At 46.7% G+C, this 19292-nt stretch overlaps 1 protein-coding gene across 5 annotated transcripts in view; it reads left to right on the top strand.

Moving 5' to 3' along the window:
- The window catches only part of TRAF3 (TNF receptor associated factor 3), a 208500-nt gene that overhangs the window by 155276 nt on the left and 33932 nt on the right, over positions 1-19292 (top strand). For 4 of the 5 annotated variants that reach the window (XM_068254623.1, XM_068254620.1, XM_068254622.1 and 1 more), the window contains exons 2-3: positions 15095-15353; positions 15608-15659. In XM_068254623.1, coding sequence (XP_068110724.1) covers positions 15112-15353; positions 15608-15659 — 294 coding nt within the window. In that variant the 5' untranslated portion in view covers positions 15095-15111. Of the gene's footprint in view, positions 1-10585; positions 10614-15094; positions 15354-15607; positions 15660-19292 lie in introns of those variants that run through there. The other variant, XM_068254624.1, reaches the window with a different exon arrangement.

Here is a 19292-nt window from a genome sequence, read left to right as displayed (position 1 = left end):
TACAGGGTTGCATAACATGTTAACGTTTTATAAATGAAGTTTAATAATAAATTATAATATTATGTTTTTCAAAGCCATTGTAAGGGTCCATTCACACTGGTTAGCGGCAGGGCTGTGGAGTCGGTACAAAAATTCACCGACTCTGACTCCTCAGTTTAGGATTCCTCCGACTCCTCGACTCCAACTTCTCTAATTTGCATATTACAATCTTGTTGATTGAAAGTATGTAACATGAAATTCGTCTCTTAACTGCCAATGCTTAGGAATTTTAAAAGACAACTGAAGTGAGAAGGATATGGAGGCTGCCATATTTATTCTCTTTAGTCATAGACTAAAACTAGTCCTTGGTAAGAGTGCTTGTAAAAGATACAGACCGGAACAAAGAACATCTATCAAGCCCTAGGCAATGTAACTGTGAGTACATGTAAGAGTGATGTGCAGGTACTCTGCAGGGGAATAAGGGGATTCTTCCTCTATTACACATTCTTCATGCACAATCTGAACAAGGTTTATGGGTGATAGACAACACCTCTCTGTTCAATGTGCACAACATTCTCAGTGGATTCCCTGCAGCTCTGTGGAGAGTGCATATGTAGAGTATAGTACTACTGCGTAACAAAGTAAACCTGAGACAGATGAAATTAAAGTTTTATACATACCTGGGCCTTCCTCCAGCCCTTTCAGGCTAATTAGTCCCTCGCTGTCCTCCTCCGCCAGCTGGATCTTCTGCTATGAGTCCAGGTACTTGAGCCACAGTAGTGCGCATGCACACACTCGGCCGCCGGGAGCGTACTACACCTGCGCAGCACTATTGCGCAGGTGCAGAACGCTCCTAGCTGTGGAAGCGGCATGCGGCCGGACTGCGCTGACTGGCTGAAATACCAGGACTCATAGCAGAAGATCCAGGTGGTGGAGGTGGACAGCGAGGGACTGATTAGCCTGAAGGGGGCTGGAAGAAGCCCCAGGTATGTATAAAACTTTTCTTTTCATCCTTCTCAGGTACCATTTAATTCGTAGTCACCAAACCAAATTTTAACAGCATTTCAAATTATTTGATTTCATGAGCAAAGAGTACATTTGCATAAATCAGAATCAACGCAGAATTATTTCCATCTCATTGACCATCTGTGTTAGTGACACGGCTACACATCAGGCTTTATACTTACAGCATAGATCAGCCTTTCTCAACCTTTCTACCCTGGAGGAAATACCTCTTGGATCTCAAGGAACCCCTGCAAACAATGTTTTGATCTTGAGGAACCCCTGAATTTATTTTGCAGGAGGCATGGCCTTTAAAATTATGTGTGGCTGTTTATTTCACTACTCCCTATTATACTGCAGTGTTCTCCCCAGGCTCTTTTAGCCGGGTGCTCCACCCGGCTAGATTTTGTGACCACCCGGCTGTCATCGGTTCAGCTCCTCACATCCTCCTATGCTGTAAGCAGAGTTGCCCTGCATTTTAAACTCGCCCCACCCGGCTACTTTTTCATGCCACCCGGCTACTTTTTCATGCCACCCGGCTGGAAACAAATTCTGGGGAGAACACTGCACTGCCACTCATACTGTCTCCTGGCACCCCAATTTAGTGCTTCTTGTTACAGTACCACCTATTATAATGTGCTCTATTATACTTCCCCCACGATGGGGTAAAATGCCAAGGAACCCCTGCAGAGTCCTCAAGGAACCCTGGTTGAAAAAGCTTTGCATAGATTTTATTTCGTATATGTAAGAGATTCCTGTGTACACATCATATATACTGTACAGTCACAATCAGATGTGTATGTCTGACTTTAAAAATACGGGGACTGCTTTATTGAAGCAGCACAAGTAACTAATTTTGATTGGTCTATTTCATTTCTGTGGACTAAACACAGCTATTACTGTATGTATAAAATATTTATAGGTGGGGTGGCCCTTTGCCCATTGGGACCAGGGAGGAATGACGTCCGGGCACAGGGGAGCCTAAGCGCTGGCATAGCCACCAGCCAGCGTTGCCAGCCACCACTTCCGGAGCTTGCGTTCCAGGCACGCTCTGGGCGAAGGTGAACTCCTGGGTGGCCAATCTCCATGGCCTCTGGGGGTCGCTGTAAGTCCTCAGCGTAGAGTGAGTAGAGCTGGCGGCCGCTCTGCACTCCTCCGCTCTTGCGAGTCCAGGCGCACCAACGAGGTGACGCGGACAGCTCGCTACGTGGAGGAGGAGTTGCGGCGCGGCGTAGCGTCTCCTGGCCGCCCGGCGCCATTATTAGGCCGACACCGGATCCCAACGCAGTACACGCTGAGCCTTGCCCTGACGATGCTGGTGTTTTACCAGCGAAACCGGTCGGCTTTTGGGCTTCTTCTTTAGCCTGGCACCACGCAAGGGAGATTGCACTGTACAGGAACTCTGGACTTGGGGAGACGTCCTTGGCATAAGCAGTCTCAGATGAGTATATATCATTCTAGCACCTACAAGCAGATGTCTCATTTGAACTTGATACCTCCTGTACCCACTGAATGATATTGACTCAGATACCCACTGCTATTCAGAGGGAGCGTTACTTACCTATATACAATACATTTTTCAAACTCCATGAGAACTTTGATAAGTGACCCCCTAAGAGGTTATGAGCCCTGGGGACACTGCTGCATAAGGATTAATTCCTGGCGGACTGTCAAAGGAGAATATACAGTGCCATCTCTAACATGAATTTATATGGGAACATGCTGGAATTATGTGTCATTGTCTGATATATATGCTGATGACCTTGGAACCCATGCAGGTGGTGCTCTAAAGATCTGACTACAACAATTTTGTTTGAAACCTCTCTCTGAGTCTCTGTGAATGACGACATAAGGCTCCAATCTAAATATCACTGATGAACCTTGCCCTCTTATGGTCACAGCTGCATAAGGAGTTTTCCTAGCGGACTATATACCACTGACCAATAGAGAGGAATAGTACAGTCATCCAATTATCATATATGACCAAAGCTTTGGAACTGATCCTAATTACAAATTGCATATTTGCACAAAGAACTATCTGGGTGAACCAAGCTCTTTTTCTTTGTACACTCTGGAGGAATAAGTGATCTGCAAAATACCCTGCTGGGGATGCTCATAGGTTATCCTTGATGGTGTACATAATTTTTCATTTGATGATTTTTCTACTGTATAGCATTTTGTGCATATGCATTTCTTTTTTGGCTCCTCTTTTTTGACTTTTTGTGTGACTGACGAGTCATTGACAGTTGCAACCTGGGCCCAGGTGGTTGAAATAATAGACATGGAATCAGTGCATCTCCTGTTACATGTGTGTGTGCCTTGGCTATAATTTTAAAATCTTTTATTATGGATTTATAAATAAATGATGATTAATTTTAGAACCTAAAAATTTCAGTCGATTCAATTTGTCCTTCCCAAGCTTGTTTGTGTGTAGAATTTGGATATAAGGTCTTAGACCTGGGAAGCTTATTTAAATTAAAAATATTCGGGACCTTTTCTGTTTAAGTATAAAATATTTATGATGACTATTATCTGAGAAATAGAACATTTTATCATATTTTCTATTTTAATTACAGTTTAAATTCAGTCAGAGTCGGTGCATTTTTTCCCGACTCCGACTCCAGGCACCCAAAATTGCCCCGACTCCACGACTCCAACTCCACAGCCCTGGTTAGCGGCCATGTTTTTTGTTTGTAAACATTGCCTAAAACGGGCGATTAAATGCCAGGATCACGGCGGGGTGCGGCGGAAACGGCAAAGAGGGATCCAGGAGATCACAGTGACTCGATTGGTATTTTTTTTTTATTGTACAAATCGGACAGTACAGATTCTCTTTAAAGTTTTAGGTCATATTACAGTTAGTAAATATTTTTATATGATTTATTATTATGACTTCAGGGTTTTTTTTCATCCAAGCAACCTGGAATTTAACCAAGCATGTGTACATTTTTTCTTTATTTATCCGCTGTTGTATATAATAAGGTGTGCCTCCTCTGCGTATGGGTGAGGCAGCAATAAGAGGTGTGTCATTTTTATATGTGACTTCTGCAACTTATATGCTGTTTACGGCCTCCGCTGTGCCCAGTTGGCCTCTTGGGGAGGTCGGCCCGCTCTGAGCATGGCCATGCTGGCTGAGGTGCCAGTTTATTCCCCTCTCGGCAGGGCGCCGGCATGGTTCAGCCGGCATGAGACAGATGCCGAAGGGTACGGCTTTCCTCTACCATGATTGGTATGGCTGCAGGTGCCATCCTCTCGCTGCTGCCAAAGAACACAAGCGTCACGCCCTGGCACAGTTCCGTGTATCTCCAGCCGTGTGCCGGTCTCCTTGACATGACCAGAATTTTCAGTATAGCTTCTTTTATTTCATTGCCAGCTGCAAATAAGGGCTACAAGGTGCCCGAAGCATAAAATTGGGCGCACAATAATTGTTTTGAAAATTACTTTCTAGTTCTTTTTAAATCTTTTATTTGTTTTAAAAATTAGAACGTTCTAGTTTCTGGCATTTTTTTTTATGTGTAGTATTTAGAAATGATTAATTTTTCAAAGTTATCATTTTGAAATGTATCGTTTTCAATTTTATAAGGTTGGGAAGGAGGGTTTTAAGGTTAGGTGTCAGGAAGGGGAGTTTTAGGAGTCAAAAAGAGGGGTTTAGGGTTAGGCGCCAGGAAGGGGGGATTTAGGGTTAGGCGTCAGGAAGGGGGGATTTAGGGTTAGGCGCCAGGAAGGGGGATTTAGAGTTAGGCGCCAGGAAGGGGGATTTAGAGTTAGGCGCCAGGAAGGGGGGGATTTAGGGTTAGGCTCCAGGAAGGGGGGGATTTAGGGTTAGGCTCCAGGAAGGGGGGGATTTAGGGTTAGGCGCCAGGAAGGGGGGATTTAGGGCTAGGAGTCAGAAAGGGAGGATTTAGGGTTAGGCGTCAGGAAGGGGGATTTAGGGTTAGGCGTCAGGAAGGGGGGATTTAGGGTTAGGCGTCAGGAAGGGAGGCTTTAGGGTTAGGCGTCAGGAAGGGGGGATTTAAGGTTAGGCGTCAGGAAGGGGGGATTTAGGGTTAGGCGCCAGGAAGGGAGGATTTAGGGTTAGGCGCCAGGAAGGGGGGATTTAGGGTTAGGCGTCAGGAAGGGGGGTTTAGGGTTAGGCGCCAGGAGGGGGGTTTTAGGGTTAGGCGTCAGGAAGGGGGGATTTAGGGTTAGGCGCCAGGAAGGGGGGATTTAGGGTTAGGCGTCAGGAAGGGGGGATTTAGGGTTAGGCGTCAGGAAGGGGGGATTTAGGGTTAGGCGCCAGGAAGGGAGGATTTAGGGTTAGGCGCCAGGAAGGGGGGATTTAGGGTTAGGCGTCAGGAAGGGGGGATTTAGGGTTAGGCGCCAGGAAGGGGGGATTTAGGGTTAGGCGTCAGGAAGGGGGGATTTAGGGTTAGGCGTCAGGAAGGGGGGATTTAGGGTTAGGCGTCAGGAAGGGGGGTTTAGGGTTAGGCGTCAGGAAGGGGGGATTTAGGGTTAGGCGTCAGGAAGGGGGGTTTAGGGTTAGGCGCCAGGAAGGGGGGATTTAGGGTTAGGCGTCAGGAAGGGAGGCTTTAGGGTTAGGCGTCAGGAAGGGGGGATTTAAGGTTAGGCGTCAGGAAGGGGGGATTTAGGGTTAGGCTCCAGGAAGGGGGGATTTAGGGTTAGGCGTCAGGAAGGGGGGATTTAGGGTTAGGCGTCAGGAAGGGGGGATTTAGGGTTAGGCGCCAGGAAGGGAGGATTTAGGGTTAGGCGCCAGGAAGGGGGGATTTAGGGTTAGGCGTCAGGAAGGGGGGATTTAGGGTTAGGAGTCAGAAAGGGAGGATTTAGGGTTAGGCGTCAGGAAGGGAGGATTTAGGGTTAGGCGTCAGGAAGGGGGGATTTAGGGTTAGGCGCCAGGAAGGGGGGATTTAGGGTTAGGCGTCAGGAAGGGGGGATTTAGGGTTAGGCGTCAGGAAGGGAGGATTTAGGGTTAGGCGCCAGGAAGGGGGGATTTAGGGTTAGGCGTCAGGAAGGGGGTCTCCTTGACATGACCAGAATTTTCAGTATAGCTTCTTTTATTTCATTGCCAGCTGCAAATAAGGGCTACAAGGTGCCCGAAGCATAAAATTGGGCGCACAATAATTGTTTTGAAAATTACTTTCTAGTTCTTTTTAAATCTTTTATTTGTTTTAAAAATTAGAACGTTCTAGTTTCTGGCATTTTTTTTTATGTGTAGTATTTAGAAATGATTAATTTTTCAAAGTTATCATTTTGAAATGTATCGTTTTCAATTTTATAAGGTTGGGAAGGAGGGTTTTAAGGTTAGGTGTCAGGAAGGGGAGTTTTAGGAGTCAAAAAGAGGGGTTTAGGGTTAGGCGCCAGGAAGGGGGGATTTAGGGTTAGGCGTCAGGAAGGGGGGATTTAGGGTTAGGCGTCAGGAAGGGGGGATTTAGGGTTAGGAGTCAGAAAGGGAGGATTTAGGGTTAGGCGTCAGGAAGGGAGGATTTAGGGTTAGGCGTCAGGAAGGGGGGTTTAGGGTTAGGCGTCAGGAAGGGGGGATTTAGGGTTAGGCGTCAGGAAGGGGGGTTTAGGGTTAGGCGCCAGGAAGGGGGGATTTAGGGTTAGGCGTCAGGAAGGGAGGCTTTAGGGTTAGGCGTCAGGAAGGGGGGATTTAAGGTTAGGCGTCAGGAAGGGGGGATTTAGGGTTAGGCTCCAGGAAGGGGGGATTTAGGGTTAGGCGTCAGGAAGGGGGGATTTAGGGTTAGGCGTCAGGAAGGGGGGATTTAGGGTTAGGCGCCAGGAAGGGAGGATTTAGGGTTAGGCGCCAGGAAGGGGGGATTTAGGGTTAGGCGTCAGGAAGGGGGGATTTAGGGTTAGGAGTCAGAAAGGGAGGATTTAGGGTTAGGCGTCAGGAAGGGAGGATTTAGGGTTAGGCGTCAGGAAGGGGGGATTTAGGGTTAGGCGCCAGGAAGGGGGGATTTAGGGTTAGGCGTCAGGAAGGGGGGATTTAGGGTTAGGCGTCAGGAAGGGAGGATTTAGGGTTAGGCGCCAGGAAGGGGGGATTTAGGGTTAGGCGTCAGGAAGGGGGGTTTAGGGTTAGGCGCCAGGAGGGGGGTTTTAGGGTTAGGCGTCAGGAAGGGGGGATTTAGGGTTAGGCGCCAGGAAGGGGGGATTTAGGGTTAGGCGTCAGGAAGGGGGGATTTAGGGTTAGGCGTCAGGAAGGGGGGATTTAGGGTTAGGCGCCAGGAAGGGAGGATTTAGGGTTAGGCGCCAGGAAGGGGGGATTTAGGGTTAGGCGTCAGGAAGGGGGGATTTAGGGTTAGGCGCCAGGAAGGGGGGATTTAGGGTTAGGCGTCAGGAAGGGGGGTTTAGGGTTAGGCGCCAGGAGGGGGGTTTTAGGGTTAGGCGTCAGGAAGGGGGGATTTAGGGTTAGGCGCCAGGAAGGGGGGATTTAGGGTTAGGCGTCAGGAAGGGGGGATTTAGGGTTAGGCGTCAGGAAGGGGGGATTTAGGGTTAGGCGCCAGGAAGGGAGGATTTAGGGTTAGGCGTCAGGAAGGGGGGATTTAGGGTTAGGCGTCAGGAAGGGGGGTTTAGGGTTAGGCGTCAGGAAGGGGGGATTTAGGGTTAGGCGTCAGGAAGGGGGGTTTAGGGTTAGGCGCCAGGAAGGGGGGATTTAGGGTTAGGCGCCAGGAAGGGGGGATTTAGGGTTAGGCGTCAGGAAGGGGGGATTTAGGGTTAGGCGTCAGGAAGGGGGGTTTAGGGTTAGGCGCCAGGAAGGGGGGATTTAGGGTTAGGCGTCAGGAAGGGGGGATTTAGGGTTAGGCGTCAGGAAGGGGGGATTTAGGGTTAGGCGCCAGGAAGGGAGGATTTAGGGTTAGGCGTCAGGAAGGGAGGATTTAGGGTTAGGCGTCAGGAAGGGGGGTTTAGGGTTAGGCGCCAGGAAGGGGGGATTTAGGGTTAGGCGCCAGGAAGGGGGGATTTAGGGTTAGGCGCCAGGAAGGGGGGATTTAGGGTTAGGCGTCAGGAAGGGGGGATTTAGGGTTAGGCGTCAGGAAGGGGGGTTTTAGGGGTCAAGAAGGGGGCTTTAGGGTTAGGCGTCAGGGAGGTATCTGTGTGAGTAGGGTTGAGTTAAGTTTGAGGGTTAGGTGTCGGGAAGGGAGGTTTTAGTATTAGGTGTCAGGGAGTGTTCTGTGTGAAAGTAGGGTTAGGTTACATTTGGGGGGGGGGGGTGTTAGGGTTAGGTGTCAGGAAGAGAGGGTTCTGTGTGAGTTAGATTAAGTTGTAGTAAATACAAGATAGCAATAAAAGCCTGATGGAGACCCAGTCAAAAAAAACACTCTATTGCATCCCTGCAGAGATTTCCTCCAAAAATAGGATACGATGAAAATCCTGACGAGACCGCAATAAAGGTCAAGAGAGTGCCTGCATGAAACGGGCCCGAGGAAAAATGGATGCTGTTTCCGTTAATAAAACTATCAATATCTACCAATATCCTTTGTTCTTAAGTGTAAGTTATCATAATAAAATATTGGTGTAAATTAACAATATTTTACTACAACGTAACCTAATGTTCTTTTTCAGCTCCTGGAAACACCAGGATTCATATTCTAGCCAATCAGCAGAAATTAAATATGGATTTGACTTTCCACCGCCTTTTTCCGCCTTTTTTTCATATATGCTATTTTTTTAATGCAATTTTTTGTTTGATCGCGTTTTTATGCAATTTTTCTGCCTTTCCATCGACTTACATTGTAGGCTAATCACATTTCCGTTCCAAAAAAGCATCCATGTAGGCTGTGTTTCTTTTTTCTGCACAAAAATTCCACAACGCAAGTCAAATGAGATGCCATTGACTTGCCTAAGATGTGCGGTGAATGTGAATATCGAAAATACTGAAAAAGATTAACTGAGACTTGGTGCTCTTCAGAAAATCACTGAGATTTGGTATTCTATAGAGAACCTCTACATTTTGGTGTTCTGTAGAGAATTACTTAGCTCTAATACTCTGCAGAGAATCGCTGAAATCTGGTACTCTGCGGAAGAATTGTTGAGATCTAATACTCAGGAGAGAGTCACTGAGATTTGGTACTCTGGAGTGGGTCACTGAGATTTGGTACTCTGGAGAGGGTCACTAAGATTTGGCACTCTGGAGTGGGTCACTGAGATTTGACACTCTGGAGAGGGTCACTGAGATTTGACACTCTGGAGAGGGTCACTGAGATTTGACACTCTGGAGAGGGTCACTAATATTTGGAACTCTAGAGAGGGTCACTGAGATTTGGCATTCTAGAGAGGGTCACTGAGATTTGGCACTCTAGAGAGGGTCACAGAGATTTGGCACTCTAGAGAGGGTCACAGAGATTTGGCACTCTAGAGAGGGTCACTGAGATTTGGCACTCTAGAGAGGGTCACAGAGATTTGGCACTCTAGAGAGGGTCACTGAGATTTGGCACTCTAGAGAGGGTCACTGAGATTTGGCATTCTAGAGAGGGTCACAGAGATTTGGTACTCTGGAGAGGGTCACTGAGATTTGACTAAGATTTGGTACTCTGGCGAGAACCTCTGAGATTTGGTACTGTGGCGAGAACCTCTGAGATTTGGTGTGGCTCATACACCTGTGCTCTGGATCAGTCCCTTAGTGCAATATGACCTGCAGTTAGTGTAATCAGGTCTCATGTCTTCTATTTGGAACACAATCGTAGATTCCTTCCTTCCTCTGGTTATAATGTTCAGCTTCAATAACTCAAAGCTTGGATTCCTTGTACGTTTTACAGAACACGCCCTGAGCTACGCAGTAGCCTCCCTGCACCGATAACTGCGTAGAAATTTCCCTTCTTGGAACACAGCCCTAGTGTGATTTCCAAACCCTGTGTGTAAAGCGTGCGTCGGGATTTCCCCGCTCCTTCCAGGACATTTACCTAGAAAAGCCCTCGGAACGTGCGAGACGGCCTGTGCTTTGTGCAGGGAAGGGCTCATTGATTTCATCTCAGCTAATGACAGGTTTAGTTTTTCTGTTTCCCACTCATGACACACAATGGCGCGTTGTTCTGCTGCACAAATCCATTCCTCACTTTGGATTTGTGCAACAAGAAGATCCAGGTTCTTTTTTTCCTCCTTCTTACCATACTCCACCTAGTTCCTGTGTCTTCTTGTGAAGGGAATCCACCCTACTTACCAAACTTTCTGCTGTGATATTATCTCCCCACCATCTGTTTCTTCTCCACACGAGAGGAAAGACCACAAGGTGAAGACAAAAATGCCCTTTGACGGTAGCCCATGGATAACAGCGCGTCACTTCTCTGCATAGTGCTACTGACTATCTGACCTCTTCGTTCCTTGGGAGAAGTAGGCTTTTGGAAGCTCTACAAGGTTTATGTGCCTCTGACCTTAAGTCGTTCCTCTGACATTTTCGTTCCTTGGGAAAAGGAGGTTTTTGGAAGCTCCCCAAACCTGGTCTGCATGGCTTCCTTAAACGACGAACCTGCGACCCCCCCAACTTCTCTACGTGGTCCAATGGCCTTATAGTTCATCCTACTAGATCTTTGCTTTGTGAAAGACTTTGATGAAGACCAGCTGTTTTCATGGTCATCGTGGTGGGCTCTGCATGAGGACAAAAGACTGCTTCCAACACTATTCCTCAACTTTAGCTGCAAATTGTAAGTTCCTCCTTGAGCAAGGCACAGTACCATCTGCCTCTTCTAAGCCATGGCCTACAGGTTGGATTGCGTTGAATTGGTTGGATTTATTTTTAAATTTTCCTTTACTATATGGTAAGAGATTAGATTGTGAGCACCTCTGAGGGACAGTTAAGTGACAAGACAATATATACTCTGTACAATGCTGCGGAAGATGTCGGCACTATATAAATACTAAATAATAGTAATTGTCTAATGTTCTAACATATGACTATTATGTATTTATATGTATTTACGGTATATAGCATGGACATCTTCTACAACACTTTACAGAGGACGTAGTCATGTCCTCAGAGGAGCTCTCAATCGAATCCTACTATAGTCCTATTCTGTCCTACCATATTATTATTATTATTATTATTATTATGCATTTATACAGCACTGACATCTTCTGCAGCACATTACAGAGTACATAGTCATGTCACTGACTGCCCTCAGAGGAACTCACAATCTAATCCCTACCATAGTCATAGTCTGTCCTACCATATTATTATTATGCATTTATACAGCACTGACATCTTCTGCAGCACATTACAGAGTACACAGTCATGTCCCTGACTGTCCTCAGAGGAGCTCACAATCTAATCCCTACCATAGTCATAGTCTGTCCTACCATATTATTATTATGCATTTATACAGCACTGACATCTTCTGCAGCACATTACAGAGTACATAGTCATGTCACTGACTGCCCTCAGAGGAGCTCACAATCTAATCCCTACCATAGTCATAGTCTGTCCTACCATATTATGTATTTATACAGCACTGCCATCTTCTGCAGCACTTTACAGAGCACATAGTCATGCCCCTGACTGTCCTCAGAGGAGCTCACAATCTAATCCTACCATAGTCTAATGTCCTACCATATTATTATTGTTATGTATTTATCTAGCACTGACCTCTTGTGCAGTACTGTACGGAACACTGTTAGTAATATGAGACATTTCATTTTCTGAAGTATTTCATGCCATATTATAGGCAAGGGGAAAACAATATGCAAAGTTTAATTACAAGAACTGATTTGACTAGGGAGGATTCTTTCATTTCGCACATCCTGGCGTCCTTTGAAGGTGAGAGGGTTACGTCTGCGACGTTAATGTTTTGCCTACAAATGTTGTCTTTTGTTAAATATCATTTTTTACGTCCCCGTCGAGGGAAAATAATGCTTGGCAGTCATTTAGTGACGCCTCCTACGCACCGTTCTGCGCTTACACACGCTTTTATGTGTATTCGTTTTACTCCACTCGTACAGTATGGTGTGAGTCAGACTGTTTTAAACCTCTTCATTTTTGCTGCCTCACTTACTCTGGAAATAAATGTGTAAAGCAGAAAGGAGGGGGTGTGGTGTTGCACATTTACTTCATTATGTTTTGGCTTTTTACTACGACGGCGGCGGCGTCTGACCTGATTAGGGGGAATTGTAAACACGTGGAGTGATGCGCAGCCTCGCCATGGATGGGTAGAAGGCGGTCGTGTATCGCTGACAAAATAAAGAGTTTTAGCAGAGCCAAGTTCTGAGAATGAAGTGTAAAGCTGGCTATACACTAGGCCGATTTCCCGCCGATCGACAGCAGATTCGATCACTGGGATCGAATCTGCTGTCAAATCATTAACGCTAAATTTCGATCTATTTCGTCCCGAAATAGATCGGTCCCGTCGATCGCTCCGTGCGGGAAATTACCGTTGATCGCCTGCGGGTAGGGAGTGCGTCGCTAGCGGCGTTCGAGTGCCCGACGACCGACGCAATACAGCTGCAATACATTACCTGCTCCGCCAGCGCGACTCCCCAGGTCTCCGCTGTCTTCTTCTCCGCTCTGGTCTGGTCTCCGGCTGGCTTCACTGAACTTCCTGTCCCGGCAGGAAGTTTAAACAGTAGAGGGCGCTCTACTGTTTAAACTTCCCCCAGACAGGAAGAAGTGAAGCCTGCCGGACCCGGAAACCAGACCAGAGCGGAGAAGAAGACAGCAGAGACCTGGGGAGTCGCGCTGGTGGAGCAGGTAATGTGAGCGGGGGAGCGGCGGCAGCACCACCACCACAGATTGTGAACGGTTTCAGGCTGAAATTGGTTCACAATCTGTTTGCAGTAAAGGCAGCCATACGATCCCTCTCTGATCAGATTCGATCAGAGAGGGATCTATCTGTTGGTCGAATCTGATGGCAAATCGACCAGTATATGGCTACCTTTAGCTTACACAGAATCGCCCCGGCGCTGTTCATTCATCAAGTCCCGCTGTCTCTTGCCCCGCCTCCTCCTCCTTGCCATGACGATGGGCTGGGTAATAGCAGGAGGTGTGCCTAAAAATGACTCTTTGGAAATCCGTGTATATGGCGATCTGTGTGGGAAGCCCAAAGTAACTCTTCTACTTTACAATTTATTCCATCCTGTATTGAATCTTTTCACAGTTAAAGGACAACTGAACTGAGAGGGATATGGAGGCCGCCATATTACTTTTAAAGAGGAACTGTAGTGAAAATATTAATATTATTTTTAATTTTACAATAATGATTTATAAATTTAGGATTTGCCCATTGTAAAATCTTTCCTCACCCTGATTTGCATTCTGAAGATTATCACAGGTGGCGACCTCTTTAGTCCTGTCAGGGGCAGCTCTGTGGAATGTTCATTACTGAGAGTTCTATGCACAGAGGGAGATGCTGCCATTTCTCTATTAGATCATGGTGACAGCTGTGAAGTCAGGGCTACGGCCATGACAGTTTCCTGTATAATAACCTGTTTTGCATTGTGGGAAATGACGGCTGTTTCCAATTGACAAGCAAGCAATATCTTCCTCTATGCATATATATACCTGTATATATGTATGTGTATACGCACGCATGCACACACACATACCCATTTAGCCTTTTATCACATAATTAATGGGTGTATCTATGCATAATGGCATTTGGTGGTGGTTTTTTTTTGTTTTTTTTTGTTTTCATGTCTGCCAGTGGTAAAGATGATGTACGAATTACACCGCGACATTCAATAATCCATTTTTTAACCTCACACCCCCAAACATAGTATCTTTTGGTAAAGTTGTTTTTTATGAAAAAAATAATATTTAAAACAAACTTTTTTTAATGCCTAATAAATGTAATAGTTTTCGATTTAACCACTTAACAACCGCCTAACGCCGATAGGCGTCGGCGGGTCGTTAGTGGTATAGCATGGAAACGGCCACTCGATCGAGTGGTCTTTCCATGCCAGTTCATGGCGACTGTCTCCGTGAACAGACTGCGAGCCGCCGATCGCGGCTCGCGCGCATAATGTAAACACGCGGGAAAGAAATCCCCGCTGTTTACATCATATGGCGCTGCTGCGCAGCAGCGCCGTGACGTAGACCGGCGATCCCCGGCCTCTGATTGGCCGGGGATTGGCCGGGGATCGCCGGCATCTGATAGGCAGAAGCCTATCCTATCAGGCGCAGGACGGATATCCGTCCTGCGCCGCTCAGAGGGGAAGAGAGAGGGAGGGAGGGAACTGAGGTGAGGCCGGAAAACGCTGCGGAGGGGGCTTTGAGGAGCCCCCCCCCCCGCAAATCAATAATAGCCGGCAGCGATCAGACCCCCCCCCCCCCAGCAGGACATCCCCCTAGTGGGGAAAAAAGGGGGGAAGTCTGATCGCCCTGGCATAATACTGATCTGTGCTGCGGGCTGGAGAGCCCACGCAGCGCCGATCACTGGAATATCCCCTGGTCTTTAAGTGGTTACATTAAACTGGCCTCTAATGGTCCAATTTCTAGCGAAAAATCGTTCCAGCGATCAGAAATTCTGATCGGATTGGTTGTAAATAATCTCAGTTGATGGGCACATCGATAATGACTGATTTATAAAAACAATCGTCCGATTGAATTTTCGTCTAACCAAAATTTGGATTTTCTTGTTGGTCATGATAGATAGGAAGCAATGATTGGTTAGTTGATGGTGTAGTGAACGATTTTTCGTCCGATCAGAATTTCTGATCGTTCGAACGATTTTTTGCTAGAAATTGGACCGTTAGTGGCCACCTTTAGCTGCATCTCTTCTGATATTCCCCCTGCTGATGTGAGCCATCTGTCACTTACCTGGGCTGTGGAGTCTGTACAAAAATCATCCAACTCCCTGGTTTATGAAACCTCCGACTCCAGATACCCAAAAAGTCATCGGACTCCAACCCCTCAGTTTATAAAAACCACCGACTCCAGGTACCCAAAAGTTGTTCAGATTCCTCAACTTTGATACAACCCTATCAGGGCAAAGGAAATGGTACAAAAACCATCCGATTCCGACCCCTCAGTTTATAACACCACCGATTCCTACTCCAGGTACCCAAAAATTGCTCAGACTCCTTGCCGCCGACTCCACAGCCCTGTTCCTCCTCTGTGTTGTATAGCCGGCTCAGATATGGCCGCACACACGTCTTCCTGTCGTTCTAATGGCCCCTGTGTTTTCTCCCTTTGCAGAGCTTAGCCATAATATCATGGATGCAGGCAAAAGGACCGAGCCACTCGTGTCTTCACAAACACTACAGCAGCGCGCCAACCCTGACCGCAGCCTGGCCACCACCATCTACGTGCCGGAACAGGGCGGCTACCAGGAGAAGTTCCTCAAGTATGTGGAGGAGAAATACAAGTGTGAGAAGTGCCGCCTAGTCCTCTGCAACCCCCGCCAGACAGAATGTGGCCACCGCTACTGTGAGACGTGTATGAACGCATTACTAAGGTGAGGTCCTCCTGCCACTAGGGGGGTGTAAAGCCCTACTTCCTGTCTAATTAGTCAAAACATTGTATAGTGTATGGGTAACTTTAGACCAGGGGTGTCAAACTTAAGTACAAAGTGGGTCGAAATTGAACTCTGGGACCAGGTCGTGGTCCAACCTTAATGCCTAGTGGCCTCCTCTCCCTTATAAATTTCTGGTATTTGTTCCATAACATTTTTTTTTCTCCCGACACTTACTGTTTGTTTTTAATTTACAGCTCGTCAAGTCCACTGTGCTCAGCTTGTGAAGAAATAATTATTAAAGATAAGGTAAGAAGCTGAATACAGTTTGTAGATCGGAATGGGATGTTTTGTTGAAAGTGAACCTGAACCGATTAAAATAATTTAAATTAAACACGATATACACCTGCAAATGGGCCAAGCATAAACAAAGTGGGAACACCACTTATGTACCTAATTTGGTGGCTCTGTGGGCCAGATTGGTCGAAAGTATGCTGTATGCTGTAATACATTCCATAAGCTGGATGCCCGCTCCACGAATGACTCAGGCTTACATCAAATAAAGGCGCCAGGAAAAAAGGGTGCGATTATAGCCGAAATTTTATAACAATATTTTGATTGTTTCTTTGTCTATTAAAATCTCAAAATATTGTCTATAACAATGAAAACAAAAATATATGTACAATCGTAATAAGCATAGTAACACATTGTTAAATATTACCAATATTTTACTCCAACTAAACCTAGCCCTACTCTCACACAGAACCCTCCCTCTACCGATGCCTAACCCTAAGAACCCCCCCTGGTGTTGCCTAACCCCCCCCCCCCCCTTGGTGGTGCCTAACCCTAATGCCCCCTTTACACTTAATTGATCTCAGTTATTACTGCATGAAAACTGATTTTCAAAGTAATGCCCATGTTTTCCTATAGGCGCAGTTCCCACTTAACGCGTTTTAACTGATATCTTTTTCACAATGCACTGCTAGGGAAAAAACTCGTACTAACGCATACCAACTGATTAAGTGTAAAAGGGCCCTAAGACACCCTCCCTCCACCGGTTGAGCGTAACCCTAAAACCCCCTTTCTCTGCTGCAGCTACCGCTAAAACAAGAAGCAATAATTTACGAAATTATAACTATCAAAATGAATTTCAAATGATATACCAAGTTAAGAAGGTTAATTTACAAATTATCAAAACAAAAAAATTTAGCTTATACGGGACGGCGCTCCAATTAAAAATATTTCTTCTTTGGCACCCGATTTTGCATTAGGGGGCCCAAATAGTTCATTAGCCCCAGGTTCCCAAATTTCCTAATTCTGAGACTCGGGCATTGCTGAAAACTATAAATATGTCGATCCTCGTGGTCCTGGGGATCTTTCATGGAGGATGAAAATGTCAGCTCTCGGCTCAGGCTACCTTTAAATGTCGTGTTTTGCTGCAGCTGTATTCCGAGCGGAGTTAATCTATGGCTGTAATTAATGATCCGCTGGCTGTGTGCGTATCTCTCGGTTAATGGTCCGCGATCCCGCGTGACCCGGTAAAGTGGAGAGCTGGCTGGCCGTTTTGTGGCGTTCTTAGCCTGACCTGGAGGCGGAGCGAACGGAGAGAGTTGGCGGTTGTGATCTCTGCCGCAGTTAGTGCATTTGCCTTGCGCCTGCTTATTTGGATGTCACATTCATCTGTTCAGCCTCGGTGGTCCATCCATAATTCTCTTTCTGTGGGCAGCGAGTGTGGAGAGTGCTGGCTCTGCAGTCAGTTATCTTGATCATCATTTACAGCGCTTCCATCTTACTGCCTCTAGAAAAAATGAGCACTTTGGGTTTTTTTTTTGTTTTTTTAATTTGTCTGATTATAAAAAATGACCTATGTCACTTTCTCTTCCTCTGCTTCCTCTACCTCTTCTCCCTGCCCCTCTGCTGCCTCTTCCCCGCTCCCTCTCCCTCTCTCCCCTCAGCTTCCTCTCTGCTTTGATTCCTCTCCCCTTTGCTGTCTCCCCCTCTACTCCATCTCCCCCATGCTCCCTCCCACCTCTTTTCCCTCTCCCCTCTTTTCCCTCCTCCTCCTCTACTCCCTCTCCCCTCTTCTCCCTCCCCCTCTACTCCCGCTGACCTCTTCTCTCTCCTCCCTCTCCCCTCTGCTCTTTGCCCCTCTACTCCCTCTACCGTCTTCTTCCTTCTTCTCCCTCTAGCCTCTCTCCACTCCCTCTCCCCTCTGCTCTCTCCTCCCCTCTACTCCCTCTACCCTCTTCTCCCTCCCCCTCTACTCCCTCTGCTCTCTGCCCCTCTACTCCCTCTACCTCCTTCTCCCTCTAGCCTCTGCTCTCTCCCCATCTACTTCCTCTGTCCTCTTCTCCCTCCTCCCTCTACTCCCTCTCCCCTCTGCTCTCTCCTTCCCTCTACTCCCTCTACCTTCTTCTCCCTCTTCCATCTTCACTCTCCCACTCTTATACATCCTTCCTCTACTCCCTCTTCACTCTTTCTCCTCCTTCTCTTTACTCTTTATTCTCTCCTCTTCTCCCTCAACATCCCTGTCTTCCTCTCCTCTGCTTTAGCCTTTTATCTCTTTCTCTCTCTTTCTTATAGATTTTCTCTCTCTCTCCTCTCTGTTTTTCTCTATCCGCTTCTGCTTTCTCTCTCTCTCACTCCCACATTTTTCTCTCCTTCATCTTTCCTTCTCATTCACTTCTTCTCCACCTTGCATCCTCTTCCCTCTTCCACTGTCTGTATCTCTCTCCTCTCGCCCCCCCCCTCTCCTCCATCATCTGTGTTAGAAACAAGTGACATCGAACCTGTGAAATAAAACTTCTGTTTGGCAGCTGGTTATGTCATTGCTTATTTCTGCAAGAGATGTCATCACTCCTTTTGAGAGAAGCATGGCGTGTTTTGTTTCACCGCCAGAGAAGCATTTTCCTGATGACCTGTAGGAGAGTCGAGGTTGATGAACACCTGAGGATATGAGGTTCATCTTCTGTCAGTCATTTCTGTAGATGTGTTGGTTGTAGAGCCTGGGTGTCATTTATTCCCTGTTTGGTAGAGTGGAGTTGGTGACTGGCGCCTCCGTGGGAGGAATTGGATGGAAAATTGCTGCTCATTCGGTCTCTGAGCACAGATGTATAATTACATGGCAAACGTTAACTCTTCCATCACTGCTGGTCTGCACGGCTAATACTGTAGAGTGGAAGACTTATGGGTGGGGGAGAGGGCGGTTATATGGATGAAAACTAGGCAGGAAGGGGACAATTAGAAAAGTGGAAGGGAATAAGAAGAACGGGAAATGCATAGAAGATTAGGAAGCAACAGCTGCTACCATCGGTTGAGAAGCAATAGAAGCTGAAAAAGAAACAAGAAAAATGATGGAGGAAAATGGGATCTAGGAATCTTAGATGAAGGAGACCTCAATCTGGGGTTTGTCAACAGGAAAGCAGGTGAAGGAACTAATAAAGCAGGAGGAACCAACTTTTAACTAGAATCTTGGAAATACAAGGCTGGTCCTAAGAAATAGGCCACATATTGTGTAACAGAAACGCTACATGTTACAGACTTACAGGTCCTTCATCAGGTGCATCTGATGGAGGACCTAATGAAGGACCTGCGAGTCTGTAACATGTATTGTTCCACAATTCAAGCATTATTTGCAGCCAGTGGCGTGCCGCCTCTTTCTTCTATATTGGTTGGTCCAGGACCATTTGAGCAATCCAGTTGAGGCTTGACTCTGGCCTTATTCCCAGGTTCCATACACCTGTGGTGCTGAGTCCATGGCAACCTATCCAGATATTGCTGATATCTTAGCTCTAGGACAAGAGGTATGGGATGTGCTCCAAAAGAGGCTCGAGGTTGGGAACCTGAAGACCAAGTGGAGCTTAAAACTGAAGTCTGGGAAATGAGGTCGTAGGTGGTGTCTGGCAGGGCTGCGGAGTCGGAGCAATTTTGGGTACCTGGAGT

The sequence above is a fragment of the Hyperolius riggenbachi genome, chromosome 9 (assembly GCF_040937935.1).
Source record: "Hyperolius riggenbachi isolate aHypRig1 chromosome 9, aHypRig1.pri, whole genome shotgun sequence".
In the NCBI taxonomy this organism is placed as follows: Eukaryota; Metazoa; Chordata; class Amphibia; order Anura; family Hyperoliidae; genus Hyperolius; species Hyperolius riggenbachi.
The sequence above is the reverse complement of the archived record's forward strand: the minus strand, read 5'-3'. Positions and strand labels throughout refer to the sequence as shown.